Raw genomic sequence first — 24,091 nt, 5'->3', positions numbered from 1 at the left:
ATACAGTGCAGACGATGCATTGCAATAATAATAATAATAATGATCCTTGCAGCCCAGGAGCAAGCCATCAGAACAAACGCAATTAAGGCCAAGATCGAAAAATCAGCTGATGACCCAAAATGCAGACTGTGCAAGGAAACTGACGAAACCATGGATCATATCCTCAGCTGCTGTAAGAAAATCGCACAGACAGACTACAAACAGAGGCACAACTATGTGGCCCAAATGATTCATTGGAACTTATGCCTCAAGTACCACCTCCCAGCAGCAAAGAACTGGTGGGATCACAAACCTGCAAAAATATTGGAAAATGAGCACGCAAGGATACAGTGGGACTTCCGAATCCAGACTGACAAAGTTCTGGAACACAACACACCAGACATCACAGTTGTGGAAAAGAAAAAGGTTAGGATCATTGATGTCGCCATCCCAGGTGACAGTCGCATTGACGAAAAACAACAGGAAAAACTCAGCCGCTATCAGGACCTCAAGATTGAACTTCAAAGACTCTGGCAGAAACCAGTGCAGGTGGTCCCGGTGGTGATGGGCACACTGGGTGCCGTGGCAAAAGATCTCAGCCGGCATTTGGAAACAATAGACATTGACAAAATCACGATCTGCCAACTGCAAAAGGCCACCCTGCTGGGATCTGCACGCATCATCCGAAAATACATCACACAGTCCTAGAGACTTGGGAAGTGTTTGACTTGTGATTTTGTGATACGAAATCCAACGTATCTATCTTGTTTGCTGTGTCATAATAAAATAATAATAATATCTATTTTGTTTGCTGTGACATAATAAAATAATAACAACAACTTTATTTTTGTATCCTGCCCCATCTCCCCAAAGGGACCCGGGACAGCTTACATGGGGATGAAGCCCGGTACATCATAAAATACAATACATCATAAAATACAATGACTAAAGGATTAAACTTCATTGTTGTTGTTGTTATTTATACCCCGTTTTATCTCTCCCAAAGGAGACTCAAAACGGCTTACATTGAAAACATGACCACATAATTTAAAACATGTAAACATTAAAAGAGAATAAAGCATAACAATATTAAAAGTTCGGTTAAATTCTATTAAAATATATTCAAAGCTTTCTACAGTATAGATCAGGCATGGGCAAACTTCAGCCCTCCAGGTGTTTTGGACTTCAACTCCCACAATTCCTAACAGCCTACCGGCTGTTAGGAATTGTGGGAGCTGAAGTCCAAAACACCTGGAGGGCCGAAGTTTGCCCATGCCAGGTGTAGATGCGCTGCAATAACTAACTAAACTTAACCTGCATTCAATCTATCTCCAGTGCAGATGCAACCAGAATGATGCCAGAGTCTTGAATCAAGCAGCAAAAAAGGAGCATGCAAAGCCTTTTTAAATGCCTTGCCCTTTTCATCTTTCCATCCTATCAGAAGCCACCTGGTAGCTGAAAACCCAGTGATGACGGATGCAAGGCCCTGCCCAATGGCATCACCAGAAGATCCGTCTCGTCCAATGAGAGCCAGCCGGGAGAGGCTTTCCCCGCCTCCTGTCACTGAAGATTGGGATGCCAGGCTTGCAACCAGAGAGCAAGGGTTGGAAGAAGGAGCTCAGCCATGGTGGCCTTTTGGCTCCTTTGGGGATACATCCTCGTTTGCTTTTCTTCCTTGGTGCACGGTAAGGCTTGATTTCTGTCCCTCTGGGCTGAAAATAGAGTTCTAAGAGACCCCAAAAGGCCATCCAGTCCAACTCTTTTCTGCCAGGCACCATCCGAACCCTCCTGGCAGACGGCCACCCAGCCCTTGATTTCAAAGCTCCAGGACTCTCCTGATTCCACAGCCTTGAGCCACGGCCGTTAAAGTAGAGTCAAAATGCATTCATTCTGCAGTGTAGTTCAACACTCCAATGGCTATGTCTTTAAATTCTTCCAGGGTCCAACCCAAACAATAAAGGTTTGGAAGCCAAGCCTGGATGGTCATCTGTCAGGAGGGCTTGGATTGTGTCTTCCTTCCTGGCAGAAAGGGGCTGGACTGGATGACCCTTCCAATTTTAGGATTCTATGAAATATGCATTCATCTGTATATACAGTAAAGTCTCGCTTATCCAACGTAAACGGGCCGGCAGAACGTTGGATAAGCGAATATGTTGGATAATAAGGAGAGAATAAGGAAAATCCTATTAAACATCAAATTAGGTTATGATTTTACAAATTAAGAACGTTGGATAAGCGAATGTTGGATAAGTTGAGACTCTACTGTATAATGTTTTTTCTGTAAACAAATCAAATAGTAATAATAATAACAATAATACACTATTACAATTGTATATTTATATTACATGTTATACAACAAATTTAACAGAAAAAGTAGTTCAATACGCAGTAATGCTATGTAGTAATTACTGTATTTACGATTTTAGCACCAAAATATCATGATATATTGAAAACATTGACTACAAAAATGGCTTGGATTATCCAGAGGCTTGGATAAGTGAGACTCGGAGACTTGGATAAGTGTAACAAGAAATTCTAGATAGGATTCACAGTTTGTTTAGTTATGCTGGTTTGTGATGACAACTACTGTACAGTATATAATGTTCTTTCTTTTTTTTTTGTTCAACAATAAATGTGAATTCTTCTTCATGGAAAAATAAGACATCCCCTTAAAATAAGAGCTATCGCATCTTTCGGAGCAAAAATTAATATAAGACACTGTCTTATTTTCGGGGAAACACGGTAATATTATAATATATTGTAAAGTAAGGTAAAGGTTTTCCCCTGACGTTAAGTCCAGTCATGTCTGACTCTGGGGGTTGGTGCTCATCTCCATTTCTAAGCTGAAGAGCCGGTGTTGTCCGTAGACACCTCCAAGGTCATGTGGCCAGCATGACTGCAAGGAGTGCCGTTGTATATACATATAATATTGATAATAATATTATAATGTAATATTTTATTTATTTACTACATTTATATCCCGCTCTTCTCACCCTGGAGGGGACTCAGAGCAGCTTACAAATTAAATGTACATACAATATATTGCTAGCATAGCACAATATAAGCATTAAATTACTATATTGTACTATATCATTATATGGTAATATTATTAGTAATATTACATTTAATATATAATATATATTATATATTTAATATATAATATACATTGTAATAATGGAGCCCCAGTGGCGAAGTGCATTAAAGCGCTGAGCTGCTGAACTTTCGGACCAAAAGGTCGCAGGTTCGAATCCGGGGAGCGGAATGAGCGCCCGCTGTTAGCCCCAGCTTCTGCCAACCTAGCAGTTCAAAAACATGCAAATGTGAGTAGATCAATAGGTACCGCTCCGGCGGGAAGGTAACGGCGCTTCATGCAGTCATGCCAGTGGCCACATGACCTTGGAGGTGTCTACAGACAACGCCGGCTCTTCGGCTTAGAAATGGAGATGAGCAACAACAACAATAATAATAATAATAATAATAATAATAACTTTATTCTTATACCCCGCCCCATCTCCCTAAAGGGACTCAGGGCGGCTTACATGGGGCCATGCCCAACAACAACAATAAAACAAACAACAGCAAAAAAAAAAAAAACAAATATCTCAACAATAAAACATCAGCATCAGTAAAAACAATCATAAAAATCAACATACAAAATAAAATATTAAAAACGGAAGACGAATGCACGGATCTGGGCCAAAGTGCAAATATTTCAGGATCGGGGAGAGGTAGTTTCACAGCTAAAATAGACAATAAAGTGCATAAATAATACTGAGGAGGCATCACCGGTGGGGCTATTTTTAAGTAGGCAGATAAATCGAACCTACAACGATTGATCATCGAAGGCCTTTTGGAAGAGCCAGGTTTTAAGGCTCTTCCGGAAGGAGAGTAGGGTGGGGGCCTGCCTGATCTCCCTGGGGAGCGAGTTCCAAAGACGGGGGGCCACGACGGAGAAGGCCCTCTCTCTCGTCCCCACCAACCGCGACTGCGAAGGTGGTGGAAGCGAAAGGAGGGCCTCCCCCGACGAGCGAAGAGATCGTGCGGGTTCATAGGGGCAAATGCGGTCTCGAAGGTAGGTGGGTCCCAAACCGTTTAGGGCTTTGTGGGTAAGAACCTGCACCTTGAATTGGGCTCGGAAAATAAACGGCAGCCAGTGGAGCTCCTTAAACAGAGGCGTTGAACGCGCCCTGTAATCTGCTCCAGTTAGGAACCTGGCTGCCGAACTCTCAGAGTCGGTCACGAGTGGACTTAACATTAGGGGAAACCTTTAACTATTATTATTATTATTATTATTATTAATTCATTTCTATCCCGCTTTTTTCCCGTGGTTGGGATTCAAAGCAGCTTATAAAATACAAAAACAATACAAATACATCCACACACAATGCATCATAAGCTAAAACATCATAAACCAATATAAACCAATTTAACATATATAAAACAGCTAAAACTTACAGCAAACACCGTTTCTCCATACCTCACAACCTCTGAGGATGCCTGCCATAGATGTGGGCGAAACGTCAGGAGAGAATACTTCTGGAACACGGCCATACAGCCCGGAAAACATACAACAACCCTGTGATCCCGGCCATGAAAGCCTTCGACAACACACCATTTAAAGTTTTAAACACTATTTAAACACTCATTTCCTACAGTTGCCAAATAACAACTGCTTCCCCTTTCCTGGCACATTGATACACAGGGTTGCATACTGGAGGTTTACACACAGACTCATACATATACATACATACATACATACATACACAGATGTATGCATATTTCATAGAATCCTAAATTGGAAGGGTCATCCAGTCCAGCCCCTTTCTGCCAGGAAGGAAGACACAATCCAAGCCCTCCTGACAGATGACCGTCCAGGCTTGGTTTCCAAACCTTTATTGTTTGGGTTGGAGTGTTCATCTACACTGCAAAATGAATGCATTTTGACTCTATTTTAACGGCCATGGCTCAAGGCTGTGGAATCAGGAGAGTTGTGGTTTAACAAAATCTTTAGCTTTCTCTGCCAAAAAGGAATGGAGCCTCACTAAACTACAACTCCCAGAATTCCGTAGCATTGAGCCACCGCAAAAGTGGATCAATCTGCATTAATTCTACAGTGTAGGTTTGTCCTTAAGAGCATGAAGTTGGTATCATAAGCAGACTAAGGCTATATCCACACTACAGAATGAATGCAGCTAAATGACCCCAGTTTAATGGCCATGGCTCAATGCATGGTATCTTGGAAATTGTAATTTTTACAACTGTGCCTTCAGCACAATATTACTAGTAATCAAACTACACAAAAAGAGATTATAGTACACCAAAACATTAGGGAAATAGAATGCCTCATAGAGTGTGAACTCTTCCTCTTTAGAGAACTTTTTAAAAAATGGGCCTCTTTTGGGAGTGCTTTAGTTTGGCAGGGGGTTGGACTAGATAGTGACTGGGTTCCCTCCCAACTCTTAAGATTTCTTGACAACAAATATGGGAGTTGCATGAAAACTCATGCAAAAATAAAAACAATTTTGTCTTAAAGGAGCTGTCACATTTATTTTTCCCTACTACTTTTCATAATTCCACCGAAACCTTAGGAAGAACTTTGTGATGGTAAGAAATGTTCAAAAACGGAATATACTTAGAATGTGGTGGAGTCTCATTCTCTGGAAGTTGGATGACCATCTGTCAGGAAAGGTTGGATTGTGTCTTCCTGCCCGGCAGAAGTGGTTTGGGCTGGATGACCCTTGGAGGTCTCTTCTAACTATAGAATTCCATTATTTTTTGTTTTGCATGCTTTTTTTTATAGGATTGAGTGCCCAAGTTAAAGTGACAACTGCAAACTAGGCTGCAATATTTGTTTTGGCTGGTCAGTTGGCAGCCTTCATGCACCATGTGCATGTGGCTTATTGGCACATGGTAGATTTCTGTTGCAGGATTGGGGACTCCGGAAAGCCTCAAGCAATGAAATTTTTAGTATAAACCAGGCCTGGGCGAACTTTGGCCCTCCAGGTGTTTTGCACGTCAGCTCCCACAAATTCCTAACAGCCTACCAGCTCATAGGAATTGTGGGAATTAAAGTCCAAAACACCTGGAGGTTCGAAGTTGGCCCATGCCTGGGATAAACCCTTTACATGGCAGAAAAAGCTCAGAGTAGAAGATTCTGTTGACTTGCTCCCAAATATGTGACATGTGAGTTTGCAGCCTGGAGTGTATTTATAATCCCGAGATTTTGTGCATCTGCTATTTTTTGTAGCGTGGCAGAAGCCGGTTGCCTGGAACGGAGCCCAACTGCAATTGTTTCATGGGACTTTTCCTCTTACACAATCAGGAGTCAAATTCGAAATCTGAGGCCGAGAGGGAGAAAACCCAGAGTTTTATGTCTAATATTGAGAATTCGACTAAAGACATGTCTGCACTGTACAACTGAAGGGACCATAAGCCAGAAAATAGTAAATGTTTGCCTATGTAGCTTTGCCTCTGCATATGCCCCTCCCTTCCTGTGAGCTGGTGCCTTTCTCCAGAAAGTTCCAAGACCAAAAGTTAGCTTGAAATCAACAAGTGAGGTCACAGGTGTCACTTGTGCCAAGTGGGTGTGGAAGGTGAGGAAGACCCTCAGCCATTGGTCAAGTTTAGATAAGCCAAAGGTATAAATTCTTTGTTTGCTGCAACATGCTTTTGGGACAGCCATTTGCATAGTACAGCCCTCTGGGGTATGTATGGCTGTCGTCTTCTCACAGCTGAGGTGAAAATAAACTTTGCTTTTTACATCTCTCACGAGACTGGGTTTTCTGCCTGATTTCCCTCCTGAGCCAGGACCCTTTGAAGGTAATTAACTTACACAATGAATTAGGTTCGACACCACTTTAACTGCGAGTTTCTCAGTGTTATCGAATCCTGGGAGTTGCAGTTTTGGCAGAGAAGGGTAAAACTACAACTCCCATTATTCCATTGCATTGGGCCATCAGAGTTAAAGTGGTGGCAAACTGCATTCACCCATATTTTCTCTCTTCCATTTCTCATCCCACAGGTTTACGCATCCAAGAATACCTTTATTTCCAAGTGCTGAGCCCCGGGGATATCAGGTACATCTTTACTGCCACCCCAGCAAAGGATTTTGGGGGAGTTTTTGTAAGTATAAGAGCCAAGGAGCCTCAACTTGCTTTTGGTATCCCCTCCAATAAAATAATAATAATAATAATAATAATAATAATAATAATAATAATAATAATAATAATAATAATAACAACAACAACAACAACAACAACAACTGCAAAAGGCCACCCTACTGAGATCTGCACGCATCATCCGAAAATACATCACACAGTCCTAGACACTTGGGAAGTGTTCGACTTGTGATTTTGTGATACAAAATCCAGCATGTCTATCTTGTTTGCTGTGTCATAAAATAATAATAATAATAATAATAATAATAATAATAATAATAATAATAATATTTCGGATGCACGCATCATCCAAAAATACATCACACAGTCCTAGACACTTGGGAAGTGTTCGACTTGTGGTTTTGTGAAACGAAATCCAGCATATCTATCTTGTTTGCTGTGTCATACAACGTCGTTGTGTCAATAATAATAATAATAATGCCTAGCACTGGACTTGGAACAATTTTCTCTTGCACACATTTCCCTGTTTTCCTGCCCCATCTGGACGCAGGAATTATTATGTTAAGGATAGCTGACATGCCAAGATGAATAGTTTTATTCCCTCTATCCTAAGTGTATTTTTACCCATCTGCTGCTTCTCTGAAGTGCTGCAGACATGAGTCAGAGCATAAATGCTCACAAAAAAGTGGGTGGTGAGCAAGGTTTGAACGGATGGTGAAGGGTGCATATTCTGCACTGGAGAATGAACTCAGTTTGACACAGTGTTAACTGCCATGACTCAATGCTATGGCATCATAAGAGTTTGATAAGGTCTTCAGTCTTCCCTGTCAAAACGTGCTGGTGCTTCACCAAACTACAGCTCCCTTAATTAGCATTGAACCATGACAGCTAAAGCAGTGTCAAAAAGCATTCATTCTACAGTGATGCTGTTAAAGTAGGAATGATTGTATATAGAGTTGTTTAAATGTAATTGAGTCATGGTGGTGCAATGTGTGCTGGAGTTTGCATCATGCACTGTGTATTGTTTACTATGCCAGTGTGTAAAGGGTTAAGTGCCTGCAAACTTGGATTGCATCAGACAGCAGAGTCTGGGATAAATTGCCCTCTGCTTCCTATCTTTTTTCTCTTCTCTGGATTCCTTCCCGTGTGTGCCTGCGTGAGAGCTGTTTATTGTCTTGTGGAATTCCGTTCGTGAGTAAACTTTTGATAGAGAGCTGAAGACTCCAGCGTCATTATTTATCTAGTGTTTTCTCGTCAGCGACTTCTGCTGCGTGTGTGCCTAGCAAATCACTCTGACAGATGCAACACTCCAACCACTATATTTATTTATTTACAACATTTATACCCCGCCCTTCTCATCCAGGGGGACTCAAGTGATATTACATTGGTGCTCTATCAAAGTTATCATTTTACATTTTTTGGTCAGCCCAACAAGGATACATTTGTTCACTGCTTTAGGTCTCTTTTAAGAGAGAGAAATAGGAAATAACAACAATAATAATAATTTTTAATATATTTTTTTATGTCTGGCACAGCAACATAGTTAAATTTGTGTGATTGTATTATTCTAACTAGATAAAAGCCATCATGTCTAGTGCAGCTTAACTCCAACCTGCTATATTTCGATTAGTGTAGCTCTATGTTGGTTGTGGATGACGAGGTTTGTAGTCTAGATTGGAAAAGGTTTCATCTCTTTGTTCTTTCCTTTTACCTTTTGAAGAACACAAGGTACGAGCAAATCTACCTGGTTCCAGCGGACCCTCCGGAGGCGTGTGGGACATTAAATAATGGTGTTTTCATTGATGGCCAGATTGCTTTGGTGGAACGCGGGTGAGTTTCTTTGCCAACACTGTTGGAAAAGAAGTTAGATAGCTCCAATGAAGGTTGCTGGTTTCCATGTCAATGGAACAATGAATCATCTCTGGGTTTTACAATGAAATATAAAAGGGGCTATAGCAAGTGCGGAACCAGTTTTGGAGATAAGGTTCAGTCTCCCAGTCTTGCTGTTCTAAGCAGCAGCCTATGCAAGTCACAGAGATTTGTTCTATCTGTTGAGATGCAGCAGACTGACATTTCCACCCAATCTCCTGCAATCTCTGGTTTCAACAGCCAGAATTTGGATCCCTGTTGCAGTTCCTGCTGATAGGAGAGCTACATCTTTGAATTAAAGATGTGCAATTCAATAAAGCATCCCTAAAGGTGTCAATGAATTCCAGCTATTTTTGGAAGTTTAATTTTGCAAATATGGGTGTCTGTGATGAGTACAGAACAAGTTCAAATGACTTTAACCATTGTGTCCATGTGCCTAATGATGCTTTGCATCTCAATCAAGAGATTAATTGGGAAATAATAATAATAATAATAATAATAATAATAATATATTATATATACACTAGAGTCTCACTTATCCAAGCTAAATGGGCCAGCAGAAGCTTGGATAAGCGAATATCTTGGATAATAAGGAGGGATTAAGGAAAAGCCTATTAAACATCAAATTAGGTTATGATTTTACAAATTAAGCACCAAAACTTCATGTTATACAACAAATTTGACAGAAAAAGTAGTTCAATACGCAATAGGCTTGGATAAGCGAGGCTTGGATTAGTGAGACTCTACTGTATATATACACACACACACAGTAGAGTCTCACTTATCCAAGCCTAGCTTATACAAGTTTCTGGATTATCCAAGACATTTTTGCAGTCAATGTTTTCAATATATCATGATATTTTGGTGCTAAATTTGTAAATACAGTAATTACAACATAACATTATTGTGTATTGAACTACTTTTTCTGTCAAATTTTTTGTATAACATGATGTTTTGGCGCTTAATCTGTAAAATCATAACCTAATTTGATGTTAAATAGGCTTTTCCTTAATCTCTTCTTATTATCCAAGATATTCACTTATTCAAGGTTCTGCCAGCCCGTTTAGCTTGGATAAGTGAGACTCTACTGTATATATATAATGTTATGTATGTTTGTAGGACTGAGTAAACAACAAAACCACTGAACCAAATCACACCAAATTTGCCCACAAAAGACATAGTCTTCCAATCTATGTATTTAAAACAAAAAAACCTGTAAAAGAAAGTCCAAATTAGAGAACGAGGAAGAGCCATTTTCAACCCAGGTTGCTGGTCAGAAGGTTAGGCCCTGCCCCCTTTAGGCCCTGCCCACGTCGTCTCCTAGCAACCCCCTCAGCCACAATGGCACCGGGGTACAGCCAGGGTTCAGGCTTTTGAGGCTGCAAGGCTATTCACTGCTATTCCACCTGACCAACAAAGCATTCCCATAAGCCACAGCAACGTGTGGCCGGGCACAGCTACCGTGTTTCCCCAAAAATAAGACCTCCCCAAAGTATAAGACCTAGCAGGGGTTTGGGGGGATTGCCAAATATAAGGCCTCCCCTGAAAGTAAGACCTAGCAACTAAGGCTGCAGCAGAGTTCCATTGGGAAGCATGGCTGCAGGGCTAAAGCAGCACTCATTCATACACCGGAGGGAGGGAGGGAGGGAAAGTGCTTGCTTTCTGTGCCTCCCTCCCTGCCTTGCCTTGCCTTGCCTTGCCTGTCCCCCAGCCGAGGCTTGAAAAACCTTCCATGGCTGCTGCCTGCGCTGCCGTTTCTTCCTTCTCCGTCCTGGCCATGCTGGCCATGCTCTCTTCTTCCCAGAGGCTTCTGATTGGCTCCTGGAGCCCGGGCAAGGGAGGGTGGGAGGGAAGGAAGAGGGCTTTCGTCCTGCTGCTTTTGCTCCTTAAAGGTACAGGACGCATTGGGATTCTCCTCTCATCTTCCTATCCTATGCCATGAAACTGATTATTTTTTTACTATTATTCTATTGCCATATTATTATCATCATATTCTGTTACTATTATTATATCCCATTATTATATTATCCTATTAATATATTTTAAATCATTATATTATATTTTTCTATTATTATTATTATATCATTATATTATTATTCTATTATTATTCTATTATATTTTCATATTATTATATTATTATTCTGTTATTATTAAATTCCATTTTATATTACCCTATTAATATATTTTATATCATTATATTCTATACTATTATTCTATTATATTATCATATTATTGTTTTATTATTATTAGCATATTCTGTTATTATTATTATATTCCATTTTATATTATCCTATTAATATATTTTATATCATTCTATTCCATTCTATTATTCTATTATATTATCCTATTATTATTATATTATCATGCTATTCTGTTATTATATCCCATTATTATATTATCCTATTAATACCATATTATTATCATTTTCTGTTATTATATCCTATATTATATTATCTCATTAATATATTGTATTATCATTATATTATTATTATATTATCATATTATTATTATAGTATATTATATTATTCATCATTCATGACTACATTGAAACTAGAATAGAGAGAAATCAGCGTGGAAACCTTGTGAAACCTAAATTGCAAGAAGTACCATAGATTGTTGTACATGTAAATAATGGTAGTAACAAGAAATTCTTGATAGGATTCATAGTTTGTCTGGTCATGCTGGTTTGTGATGACAACTACTTTACAGTCTATATATATAAAAGAGTGATGGCATCACGGCGACCCACAAAACAACAAAACTACAGGCCCCCCAACCTCGAAATTTGACAACACAACCCATCATCCACGCCTCTAGGTTGATACAACAAAAAGAAAAGAAAAATAAAGTCCTAATTAGAGAGAGAGAAATAATTGCTTTTATCCAATTGCTGCCAGTTAGAAGGCTAAGCTCCTCCAACTTGGTCTCCTAGCAACCCAATAAAAAAAAATAAAAAACACTAAAAATTGATACAATAAAATACTATAATAACAGAAAATAACTAAAAATAATACAAGAAAATAATAAAATATAATAAATAAAAATATAACTTACAATAAAATTAATAAAAAATGCAAATAACGTCAAATAAAAATTACACAACAATTTTTAACCAATACCACCACCACTTTGCCACAGCAACGCGTGGCCGGGCACAGCTAGTATATAATAAATGTTCATTTTGTTGTTATAAATGTGAGCTCTTCTTCATGGAAAAATAAGACATCCCCTGAAAATAAGACCTAGTGCATCTTTGGGAGCAAAAATTAATATAAGACCCTGTCTTATTTTCGGGGAACAGGGTAGTAATAATAATAGAATGGCATAAGGCCCGGCACTTCTTCCTTCCATCTTTCTTGCAGGGGCTGCTCCTTCCTCTCAAAAACCCGCATCGTTCAAGAGCACGGGGGCCGCGCGGTGATCATTGCCGACAACGCCTACGACAACGACAACTCCTATGTGGAGATGATCCAGGACAGCACACAGCGGACAGCAGACATCCCTGCCCTATTCCTTCTTGGGAGAGATGGGTAAGTGGCCCTGTTTGTTTATACTCATGGGATGAGCTTCATCAGGGGAGCTCGGAAGTCCTGGGTTCCTTTTGTGGGTGCTGCACTTTTTACAATTCCCTTTCCCTTGAAAAAGAAATCTTCCAGAAATGAATTATTATGATATTTATTTCTATAAGACCTTAAATGCTATGATTTTTTAGAACTGAGGCTTTAAGATGTTCCAGGATACCTCAAAACAATATTTGGGACACACAAGCAGCCTGTTAGCCTCACTTGCCACCAGGGGGCTCCATGAATTACACTATGTAACAAAAGTTTTTAAAAATCTGTTGCTGATTTGAAAGTGTTATTCCAGTTTAATTGCTCAGAGGTTGTGAGGAAACTAAGCAAGGGAGGTTTATAAATCTGTGGAAGGTCCAGGGTGGAAGAAAAAACTCTTTATCTGTTCGAGGCCAGTGTGAATGTTGTATTAATCACCTTGATTAGCATTATCGGCATTGACAGCTTCAAGGCCTGGTTTCTTCCTGGCTGGGGGAATCCTTTGTTTGGAGGTGTTAACTGGCCCTGATTGATTCATGTCTGGAATTCCTGTTTTCAGAGTGTTCTTCTTTATTTAGTGTCCTGATTTTAGAGTTAATACTGGTAGCCAGATTTTGTTCCTTTTCATGGTTTCCTCCTTTCTGTTGAAATTGTCCACGTGCTTCTTGTGGATTTCAGTGGCTTCTCTGTGTAGTCTGACATGGTGGTTGTGAGATTGGTCGAGCATTTCTGTGTTCTCAAATAATATGCTGTTTTCAGGTTGGTTCATCAAGTGCTCTGCTATGGCTGCTATGGCTCCCTTGCTTAGTTTCCAATATACCTCACAACCTCTGTTGTAGCTGAAAGGTCAGGAGAGAATGCTTCTGGAACATGGCCATACAGCCCAGAAAACACACAACAACCCAATATGGGTTTCCATGGCTAAGCAGGGATTCGGACCTTGACCTGCAGAAGTCCGAGTCTAGCAATCAAACCATTAGATCACACTGGCTCTAGAAAAGATAAGAGAATTGTGTTGGTTAGATTTAGTTGGTTTGCTACTGCCTTCTTATGAAGCTGAGAGAGTGTGGCTTGTCCAAGGTCACACCATGATCTTTATTCCTCTCCCTTTCCCTTTCTAGGTACATGATCCGGCGCTCCTTAGACCAGCACGGATTTCCCTGGGCGGTCATCTCTATCCCGGTCAACGTCACCAGCATCCCAACATACGAGCTCATGCAGCCTCCCTGGACTTTTTGGTAGCAGAGATAAATAAATGCACGGCAAAGGGTTCTGGTGGCAACATCAAGGCATATCCGGAGACTGACCGACCTGCCGGCCAGAGGCAACAGGAAGCCCGTTGTCCTGTGAATGGACTGTGTATGAACAGATCACAGCTGTGAATCTCCTCCCAGCTTCTGGAGCCATATTTAGGGACGGAGGAAGCTGTCCTGTTCGATGCAGAGGAGCGTGGCCAATGTGTAGGGTTTTAGATAGGACTTTGTTTCTTAGCCGTACTTGGAGGTTGATCTTGGGACGTGGTTTAGAATGAGTCGGACTCTTGGCCCATCTAGCTCAGTATTTCCAATTCTGACTGGCAGCTATAGCTTTTTGGATTTTAGGCGAGGTCCTCTCCTTGCCTTTGCTGGAAATTCCCAATCTTCTCTTTTAATGCCATCTCCATCACATAAGAGAAGCACAAGAAGCTGGTTTACACTCTAGCTCAGTCTTTCTTGGATTTAGGTTAGCGAAGGCTGGAAATCCCTGATCTTCCCTCTTAGTGGTCTCCCAGCCAAATAAAATGATGATAAGAAGCTGGATCATAATGGCCCATAACTCTTGGCCCATCTAGTTCAGTACTACTGTCTTGCCATTGCTGGATATTCTCTTTGAATGGCATCCCCATCCCATAATAGGAGCATAAGAAGCTGGTTTGTAGTGATGACCCTTGATATTCCTGACTGATCTGCAGCTATGGCTTTGGAATTTGGGATTCTTTCCTGGCCATTACTAGAAACACCCCACAGTGGTTTTCTAGCCATATAAGAGGAGGATAAGAAGTTGGTTTATGAGTCAAACTCTTGGTTCTTCTAGCTTATTGCTGATTCTGTTGGTAGCAATTGCTTTCTGGCATTTTGGGTGGGATTCTCCCAGCCATATAAGAGAAGCAATTTGGACCCTTAATCCATCTATCTCCATATTGCTGACTCTAATTTGCAGCAATGGTTTTCTAGGATTTGGGGTAGGGCTTTCCTCGTCATTATTGGACACCCCTCATCTTCCACCATAGGCGTTTCAGCCAAATGACTATACTATGCAACAAAATTTGAATTTTTTTTGTTCCTGGTTTGAAAGTGTTACTTGCTGTTTAATTATGCGGGCCTTACTTTGAAAGTGCAGTAGAGTCTCACTTATCCAACATAAACAGGCCGGCAGAATGTTGGATAAGCGAAAATGTTGGATAATAATAAAGAGGGATTAAGGAAAAGCCTATTAAACGTCACATTGCATTATGATTTTACAAATTAAGCACCAAAACATCTTGTTTTACAACAAATCGACAGAAAAAGCAGTTCAATACACAGTAACATTATGTAGTACAGTAGAGTCTCACTTATACAAGACTCGCTTATCCAAGGTTCTGGATTATCCAAGGCATTTTTGTAGTCAATGTTTTCAATATATCATGATATTATGGTGCTAAATTCGTAAATACGGTAATTACAACATAACATTACTGCACATTGAACTACTTTTTCTGTCAAATTTGTTGTATAACATGATGTTTTGGTGCTTAATTTGTAAAATCATAACCTAATTTGATGTTTAATAGGCTTTTCTTTAATCCCTCATTATCCAAGATATTCGCTTATCCAAGGTTCTGCTAGTCGATTTAGCTTTGATAAGTGAGACTCTACTGTCATTCCTGTATTTACAAATTTAGCACCAAAACATCGCAATGTATTGGAAACATTGATTACAAAAACACGGACTACTAAAAGGCAAACTGCGTTGGATAATCCAGAATGTTGGATAAGCGAAGGTTGGATTAGTGGGACTTTACTGTAGTTATTCTACTCCAGAAACTTGGTTTTTGTGGCGGCCACAAACTTTGTTGAATTGGTTGAGACTTGATGCAATATTCATTGAAAAAATAGAATAAAAAGTGCTGCAGGGTGTCCTGTGAAAACAAAGTTTTTGCAGTTGTATAAAATTTTTCATGGTTTTATGAGAAAACCAATTTGGACATGACATTAATAACTCAGGAACAAAAATGATGTTACATAGTTATAAGAAGCTGGTTCCAAATGACAACAATTGTTTTCTAGGATTTGGGCAGGATTCTTTTAGCCATTGCTAGAAATCCCAAATTTACCCCCAAAGTGGTTTCTTGGCCACATAAGAAGAGCACAAGAAGCTGATTTATAGTGATTTATATATACTCCATATTGCTGAATTTGACCATCACCACCAGCAAGTCACTGGTTCAATATTTCCCCATCGGTGGTCGCTCATCTCAAGTCTAACCAGGTCTGACCTTTCTTAGCACCCTAATTCAGATGAGATCGGATGGTATTTGGGTTGTTTTTCTTTTTCTGGGTGAAAAGTTGTTGTTTGCAATGTGGTTAGTGTTGACCATCAGGACTGGCCAGAGCGTCAGGTGGGATAAAGGTCTTTTTGGAAGGGGCTAATGGGAGTTATAGTCAAACCAGAGAGCACTGCATTGTGGGGGGGGCTCTTATGATGTGTGGAAAAACCACAGCCATAAGCAATTTTTACTCAATACCCTATCAAAAGCTGATACAGGGTGTATCTACACTGTAGGACTAATGCAGTTTGACATCACTTTAACTGCCATGGCTCCATGTGGAATCATGGGACTTATAGTTTTATAGATCTTCAATAGCCTGTCATAGAGGCTGGTACCTCACCAAACTACAAGTCATCATTCTGTAGCATTGAGCCAGGGAAGTTTAAGTGATCTCAAACTACATTCATTCTACAGTAGAGATGCACCCGGTGTCTCCTCTTTCAGGTATTAGTCACAGATTATTTTTGTGAGTTGTTGAATATTAAATATCTGTCTCTACAGGTGTCTTTTTTTGCTTTTTCTGTATGCAGAGAACTAGATACTGTTCTACCTACCTTGGTATGTATCCAGGGGTTTTTTTCTCAGGCCTTCGCCAAATGCACACCCAAAATTAAATGTTGGGCTTTGGAAAAAAAGATATATCAGACTCGTAACTCTCAATAGGAAAGTTCTGTACTTCCCACTCCACCACACAAGATAGAGCTCCCCAATAGAAAATGCAAAGATAATCTCCAAACTACAAATCCCAAGATCCCATAGCAGGGAACCAGGACTATCCATATGAGATGAAACTGCAGCTTAACACCACTTTAACCACCATGGCTCAATGCTGTTGAGTCCTGGGAATTGTAGTTTTGCAAGCTCTTTAGCCATGTCTCCCAAAGAGTGCTGCAAATCCCAAGGTCCCATAAAAGGAAGTCAGGACTATTCAGATGGGATGAAACTAACTGTGCCGTATGACACAACCTCAACTGCTTGATGCTATGGAATCTTGGAAGTTGTGCTTGTATTATTATTATTATTATTATTATTATTATTATTATTTTATTATGACACAGCAAATAAGATAGATATGCTGGATTTTGTATCACAAAATCACAAGTCGAACACTTCCCAAGTGTCTAGGACTGTGTGATGTATTATTATTATTATTATTATTATTATTATTATTATTATTATTATTATTATTTTATTATGACACAGCAAACAAGATAGATATGCTGGATTTTGTATCACAAAATCACAAGTCGAACACTTCTCAAGTGTCTAGGACGGTGTGATGTATTATTATTATTATTATTATTATTATTTTATTATGACACAGCAAACAAGATAGATATGCTGGATTTTGTATCACAAAATCACAAGTCGAACACTTCCCAAGTGTCTAGGACTGTGTGATGTATTATTATTATTATTATTATTATTATTATTATTATTATTATTATTATTATTATTATTACTATTATTATGACACAGCAAACAAGATAGATATGCTGGATTTTGTATCACAAAATCACAAGTCGAACACTTCCCAAGTGTCTAGGACGGTGTGATGTATTTTCGGATGATGCGTGCAGATCCCAGTAGGGTGGCCTTTTGCAGTTGGCAGATCGTGATTTTGTCAATGTCTATTATTATGCCATTATTATTATTAGTAGTACCCTACATTTTTCTCTCCAGGTGAAGCTCTTTAGCCACAGTTCCAAAGAGTGTTGGGTGTCTTACCAAACTGCAAATCCCAAGATCCCATAACAGGAAGCCAGGCTTAATCAAATGGCATGAAACCAATACTTCAACTGCTTAATGCTATGGGATCTTGGGATTTGCCTTATTATTATTATTATTATTAATATCCTGCTTTTTCTCTTCACAAGGAGCTTAGTCAGATCTCCCAAATAATGCTGCAAATCCCAAGTTCCCATAAGATGAAGCCAGTACTATTCAAGTGGGATGAAAACAATGTAATTGTGTCATATGATTGCTCAGAGATACGGAATCTTGGGAGTTGTCGTATAATAATAATAATTATTATTATTATTGACACGACAACATTGTATGACACAGCAAATGAGATCTATATGCTGGATTTTGTATCACAAAATCAAAAGTCGAACACTTCCCAAGCGTTTAGGACTGTGTGATGTATTTTCGGATGATGCACGCAGATCCCAGTCAGGTGGCCTTTTGCAGTTGGCAGATCATGATTTTGTCAATGTCTGTTGTTTCCAAATGCTGGCTGAGATCTTTTGGCATGGCACCCAGTGTGCCCATCACCACTGGGTAATAATAATAATATTATTATTTCAAACACAACAAAATGAATCCACAGCAGACACTCTGCTGGCTATTGTACTGGATCACACACCGGATGATGATGATGATGATGATGATGATGATGATGATGATGATAATAATAATAATAATAATAATAATAATAATAATAATAATAATAATAATAAAATGGAACTTATGTCTCAAGTACCAGCTCCCAGCAGCAAAGAACTGGTGGGATCACAAACCTGCAAAAGTATTGGAAAATGAGCACACAAAGATACTGTGGGACTTCCGAATCCAGACTGACAAAGTTCTGGAACACAACACACCAGACATCACAGTTGTGGAAAAGAAAAAGGTTTGGATCATTGATGTCGCCATCCCAGGTGACAGTCACATTGACGAAAAACAACAGGGAAAACTCAGCCGCTATCAGGACCTCAAGATTGAACTTCAAAGACTCTGGCAGAAACCAGTGCAGGTGGTCCCGGTGGTGATGGGCACACTGGGTGCCATGCCAAAAGATCTCAGCCGGCATTTGGAAACAATAGACATTGACAAAATTACGATCTGCCAACTTCAAAAGGCCACCCTACTGGGATCTGCACGCATCATCCGAAAATACATCACACAGTCCTAGACACTTGGGAAGTGTTCGACTTGTGATTTTGTGATATGAAATCCAGCATATCTATCTTGTTTGCTGTGTCATAATAAAATAATAATAATAATAATAATAATAATAATAATAATAATAATAATAATAATAATAATAATAGTATGTTTATGTATACTCTGCCTTTTCTCTCAAGGAGCTCTTTAGAGTGCTGGTTTCTTACCAAACTGCAACCCCTAGGATCCAATAATAAAAATTATTATTATTATTATTATTCTTACCCGCCTCTCTTCACGGCTCAAGCCATAGCAGTAAGCCATAGAAGTTAAAGTAGTGTCATGTTGCATTCATTCTACAGTATAGATGCAACCAAAAATGGATAGACAGAAGTACACATACACAACACACATACCCAATTGCATCCTATATAAGCACAGACCAGCTCCCTGCAAATAACGACAACCACCACAGGCATTTGCATTACAAACCATTTACTGTACCAGGCATGTAGGGGGGGAAATTGTGGCCAGGGATGCATTTTCTCCCCCCACCGCATCACAGCATGTTGTATCTGGGACGTGGACGTGGAGACCCGGCTTTTGCTCTGGAGCGGGTTCGGACTCAAGGGTTCGGTTTATGACGGAGAGGAAACCAAGCCTCGCCCCAAAGGGCCCCGTTTCCTCTGTCGCCCTTCTGCGATCTCTCAGCCAGCCCAAGCCGGCCCAGGGTTCGAGAACCTGCTTCCGAAACGTACATTATCATCATCATGACTGCGGTCCATCAGAGAAGGGCCCCACGTACCCACCCAACCCGGCTTTCCGGTCAAACGTCCGTCATCTCGTCCTCCAGCTCCGCGTCCTCCGGCTCCCCTTCGGCCTCCTCCTCCTCCTCCTCCTCCTCCTCGTCTTCCTCTTCTGAGGTCAGGTCCGGATCGTCGGCTTGAGCCAGGCACTTGGGGCAGGAGCAGACAAACAGGTAGTTTTCTCTGGGAGAGAAAAAAAGAGCGGAGAGAAGATTTTTGCAATGGCTGAAATGGACAAATAAACTTTACAACAAACTAATTCATAGAAACCGCAAGAAGAATGGAAACGTGTTGTCGAAGGCTTTCATGGCCGGGATCACAGGGTTGTTGTATGTCTTTCGGGCTGTGTGGCCATGTTCCAGAAGTATTCTCTCCTGACATTTCGCCCACATCTATGGCAAGCATCCTCAGAGGTTGTGAGGTATGGATAAACTAAGTAAGGAAAGAATATATATCTGTGTAAAGTCCAGGGTGTGGCAAGAGTCCTTTGTCACTGGGAAGCCAGCATTAATGTTTCAGTTAATCACCCTAATTAGCATTGGAAAGGTTTTGTCTCTTGCCTGGGGGCATCTTTTGTTCAGTCTTTAGCTGTCTTCTGCCCTCAGAGTGTTGGTTCCCATCTACTGTTTTGATTTTAGAGTTTTTTAATACTGGTAGCCAGATTTTGTTCATTTTCATGGTTTCTTCCTTTCTGTTGAAGTTGTCCACATGCTTGTGGATTTCAATGGAAATGGAAACCTTTTACGGACTTGGTAAAAAAATCAGAAGAAGATGGCCCTAACAGGATTTGTGAACTAAAATAATATGAATAATACAGGGATATTACAAAAGAATGCCCCAGTTTCAAAAAATCATGGTAAATGTTTTAGTGAATGCACATGTATGAAACCTGCATCGATGTGAAGGGGAAGTTTCACGTTTTTTTCCCCACACTCATATGTGCCACCTGGACGGAGAAATTACATGAGCAGCCACCACTAACAGAGCTACCGTGTTTCCCCGAAAATAAGACAGTGTCTTTTATTAATTTTTGCTCCCAAAGATGTGCTAGGTCTTATTTTCAGGGGATGTCTTATTTTTCCATGAAGAAGAATTCACTTTTATTGTTGAACAAAAAAATGAACATTTATTATATACTGTACAGTAGTTGTCATCACAAACCAGCATAACCAGACAAACTGTGAGTCCTATCAAGAATTTCTTGTTACTACAGTAGAGTCTCACTTATCCAACATAAACGGGCTGGCAGAATGTTGGATAAGCGAATATCTTGGATAATAAGGAGGGATTAAGGAAAAGTCTATTAAACATCAAATTAGGTTATGATTTTACAAATTAAGCACCAAAGCATCATGTTATACAACAAATTTGACAGAAAAAGTAGTTCAATACGCAGTAATGCTATGTAGTAATTACTGTATTTTCGAATTTAGCACCAAAATATCACGATGTATTGAAAACATTGACTTCAAAAATGCGTTGGATAATCCAGAACATTGGATAAGTGAGACTCTACTGTACCATTATTTTCATGTACAGCAATCTATGGTACATACATTTACCAATCCTGCATGCTCTGGTGTTCTGTTTGGCAGGCATATATTTAGCAATTCAGCAAAATCTCTACTAGGTCTTATTTTCTGGGGATGTCTTATTTTTGGGGAAACAGGGTAGCAAGGAGATGGGGATACCTCAACCAAGAGTGTGGAAGGTGCTCATCTTTAGTGACAAGGCTACGTTTCACTTGCGTGGTAAGGTGAACTGACCACAACATGTTGCAACGTGTGTGGCAGGAGTTGGACTACCGTTTAGATGTGTGCCATGTGACTCGGGCAGCTATATTGAACATCTTTGAGTGTGGAAAAAGACCTGAAGACTTCCCCTTCACATTGATGTAGGTCTCATATGTAGTCGTTCACTAAAACATTTACCATGAATGTTTAAAATCGGGGCATTCTTTTGTAATAACTCTATATATGAATATATTCTGTATTCTAAAACCCAAAAGATTGAAGATAATTGCTGGGCTAATATTTTTAATAACGTAATAGAAACATATATAATTTCACGGGCCTCTGGTGGCTCAGTGTGTTAAAAGTACTGAGCTGCTGAACTTGCAGACCGAAAGGTCCCAGGTTCAAATCCAGGGAGCGAAGTGAGCGCCTGCTGTTAGCTCCAGCTTCTGCCAACCTAGCAGTTCGAAAACATGCCAATGTGAGTAGATCAATAGGTACTGCTCCGGCGGGAAGGTAACGGCGCTCCATGCAGTCATGCGAGTGGCCACATGACCTTGGAGGAGTCTACGGACAACGCCGGCTCTTCAGCTTAGAAACGGAGATGAGCACCAACCCCCAGAGTCAGACATGACTGGACTTGACGTCAGCGGAAACCTTTACCTACTTTACTATATAATTTTAATGATGTGGATATTATAGAAACATACATATATACACACATACACACACACAGGATCTGCATAGAAGGTAGACTAATAATAACTATTTACATATATATTACTAACATATTAACAAAAGAAGCTGACTCTGGATATATAAATACAGTAGAGACTCACTTATCAAAGACTCGCTTATCCAACGTTCTGGATTATCCAAGGCATTTTTGTAGTCAATGTTTTCAATACATCATGATATTTTGATGCTAAATTCGTAAATACAGCAATTACTACATAGCATTACTATGTAATGAACTACTTTTTCTGTCAAATTTGTTGAATAGCATGATGTTTTGGTGCTTAATTTGTAAAATCATAACCTAATTTGATGTTTAATAGGTTTTTCCTTAATCTCTCCTTATTATCCAACATATTCGCTTATCCAATGTTCTGCCGGCCTGTTTATGTTAGATAAGTGAGACTCTACTGTAATTTCAATGATGTGGATATTATAGAAACATACATATATATATATATACACACACACAGGATCTGCATAGAAGATAGACTAATAACTATTTACATATATATTACTAACATATTAACAAAGGAAGCTGGCTCTGAGATATATAAATAGATGGATATTATTAAAACTGGGGGAAATAGAGAGAATATATATATATATATATATATATATATATATATATATATATATATATCTGTAATATCTACACCATTGAAATTACATACATTTCTATTATATTATTGTCCCATCTTCTCTGAGCTTTTAACTTCCAAGAGCATATGGTTATCAATGCCTTTGGGGTATTTAGGCTGTAATGAGCTACTTTATGTGTCTGTTTATGGGCCTGCAAGTCATTTTAGGGCAACCTCATAAGGTTTTCTTAAGGCAAGGAATACTCAGAGGATGCTTTTTTCCTTTTTGGAAATTACCCTGACCCCAAGATAAAGAGATGTAAACTCTGCAATGAAGAAACTCAAGTTGTTCCTCTTACCGGAGTACCTTGTGCCGACTGTGCCGACTCCGCTCTCGTTGGCAACAGTCTAAGTAGCTGATACAGATCTCCTGTTTGGATATAAAACAACATCTTTTAGCATTAGAAGGAAATGTAATTTCAGAGACATTCTTGGAGGCCAAAAATGCCAACTGAAAGCCTTTTCCTCTATGTCAGTAGCTAAGATATTATTATTATTATTATTATTATTATTATTATTATTATTATTATTATTATTATTACGATATTCCAGAAGAAGATGCCATGACTATATTTGAATAAATGTAGGTTTCTGTACATGAATAAATGAATAAATGTAGATGGGGTAAAAATAAAGATACCCTCCTGAAAATAAGCCCTAATACATCCTTTGGAGCAAAAATTAATATAAGACCTGGTCTTATTTTCAAGGAAATTCAGCATGTTTGTTGAACCACATGGTGGATGTACTGAATTATAAAATAATAATATATGATAAAGTATAAATAAATATTATTGACATAACATAGATAAAATTACGGCATCTTTCCAGAAGATGACATGATTGCTTTCGAATAAATGTAGATTGTTTTGTACGTTTTAAAAAGTCATCCCCTGAAAATAAGCCCTAATGTGTCCTTAGGAGCAAAAATTAATATGAGACTTGATTTTATTTTCAGTCTGGCTGGCTGAGCTGATTAAAGCCCCCTCCCTAATGTGGATTTTAAAAATTCATTTACAGTAGAGTCTCACTTATCCAACACTCGCTTATCCAACGTTCTGGATTATCCAACGCATTTTTGTAGTCAATGTTTTCAATACATCATGATATTTTGGTGCTAAATTTGTAAATATAGTAATTACTACATAGCATTACTGCGTATTGAACTACTTTTTCTATCAAATTTGTTGTATAACATG

The 24,091-nt window shown here is 39.3% G+C and overlaps 2 protein-coding genes across 4 annotated transcripts in view; one reads left to right on the top strand and one right to left on the bottom strand.

Moving 5' to 3' along the window:
• The first annotated feature begins 1,437 nt into the window (after positions 1–1,437).
• On the top strand, positions 1,438–16,586 carry pradc1 (protease associated domain containing 1). Of its 2 annotated transcripts, none has more exons than XM_008123080.3 (5): positions 1,438–1,664; positions 7,001–7,055; positions 8,818–8,927; positions 12,329–12,496; positions 13,639–16,586. In XM_008123080.3, the coding sequence occupies exons 1-5, from the start codon at positions 1,555–1,557 to the stop codon at positions 13,757–13,759; spliced, it is 564 nt and encodes a 187-aa protein (XP_008121287.2). In that variant the 5' UTR covers positions 1,438–1,554; the 3' UTR covers positions 13,760–16,586. The 2 variants fall into 2 exon arrangements, with proteins under 2 accessions (XP_008121287.2, XP_008121288.2); XM_008123081.3 differs by having other exon boundaries at positions 1,504–1,664; positions 7,001–7,101.
• Positions 16,587–19,455: 2,869 nt separating this feature from the next.
• Positions 19,456–24,091, bottom strand: part of smyd5 (SMYD family member 5) — a 31,693-nt gene continuing 27,057 nt past the window's right edge. Inside the window, exons 12-13 of one of the 2 annotated variants that reach the window (XM_062983637.1) lie at positions 23,192–23,262; positions 19,456–19,966 (exon numbers count right to left, since the gene is read on the bottom strand). In XM_062983637.1, coding sequence (XP_062839707.1) covers positions 19,804–19,966; positions 23,192–23,262 — 234 coding nt within the window. In that variant the 3' untranslated portion in view covers positions 19,456–19,803. The other variant, XM_062983638.1, reaches the window with a different exon arrangement.

Source organism: Anolis carolinensis, chromosome 5 (assembly GCF_035594765.1).
Source record: "Anolis carolinensis isolate JA03-04 chromosome 5, rAnoCar3.1.pri, whole genome shotgun sequence".
Classification (NCBI taxonomy): Eukaryota; Metazoa; Chordata; class Lepidosauria; order Squamata; family Dactyloidae; genus Anolis; species Anolis carolinensis.
Note: the sequence above shows the minus strand (reverse complement) of the source record. Positions and strands in the feature narration are given on the sequence as shown.

Excerpts from the sequence above, each read along its gene's own strand:
- pradc1 (XM_008123080.3), top strand. The coding sequence starts at position 1,555 with ATGCCAGGCTTGCAACCAGAGAGCAAGGGTTGGAAGAAGGAGCTCAGC. Across the intron at positions 1,665-7,000 it reads CTTTTCTTCCTTGGTGCACG|GTTTACGCATCCAAGAATAC; the intron begins GTAAGGCTTGAT and ends CTCATCCCACAG. Across the intron at positions 12,497-13,638 it reads TTCCTTCTTGGGAGAGATGG|GTACATGATCCGGCGCTCCT; the intron begins GTAAGTGGCCCT and ends TTCCCTTTCTAG.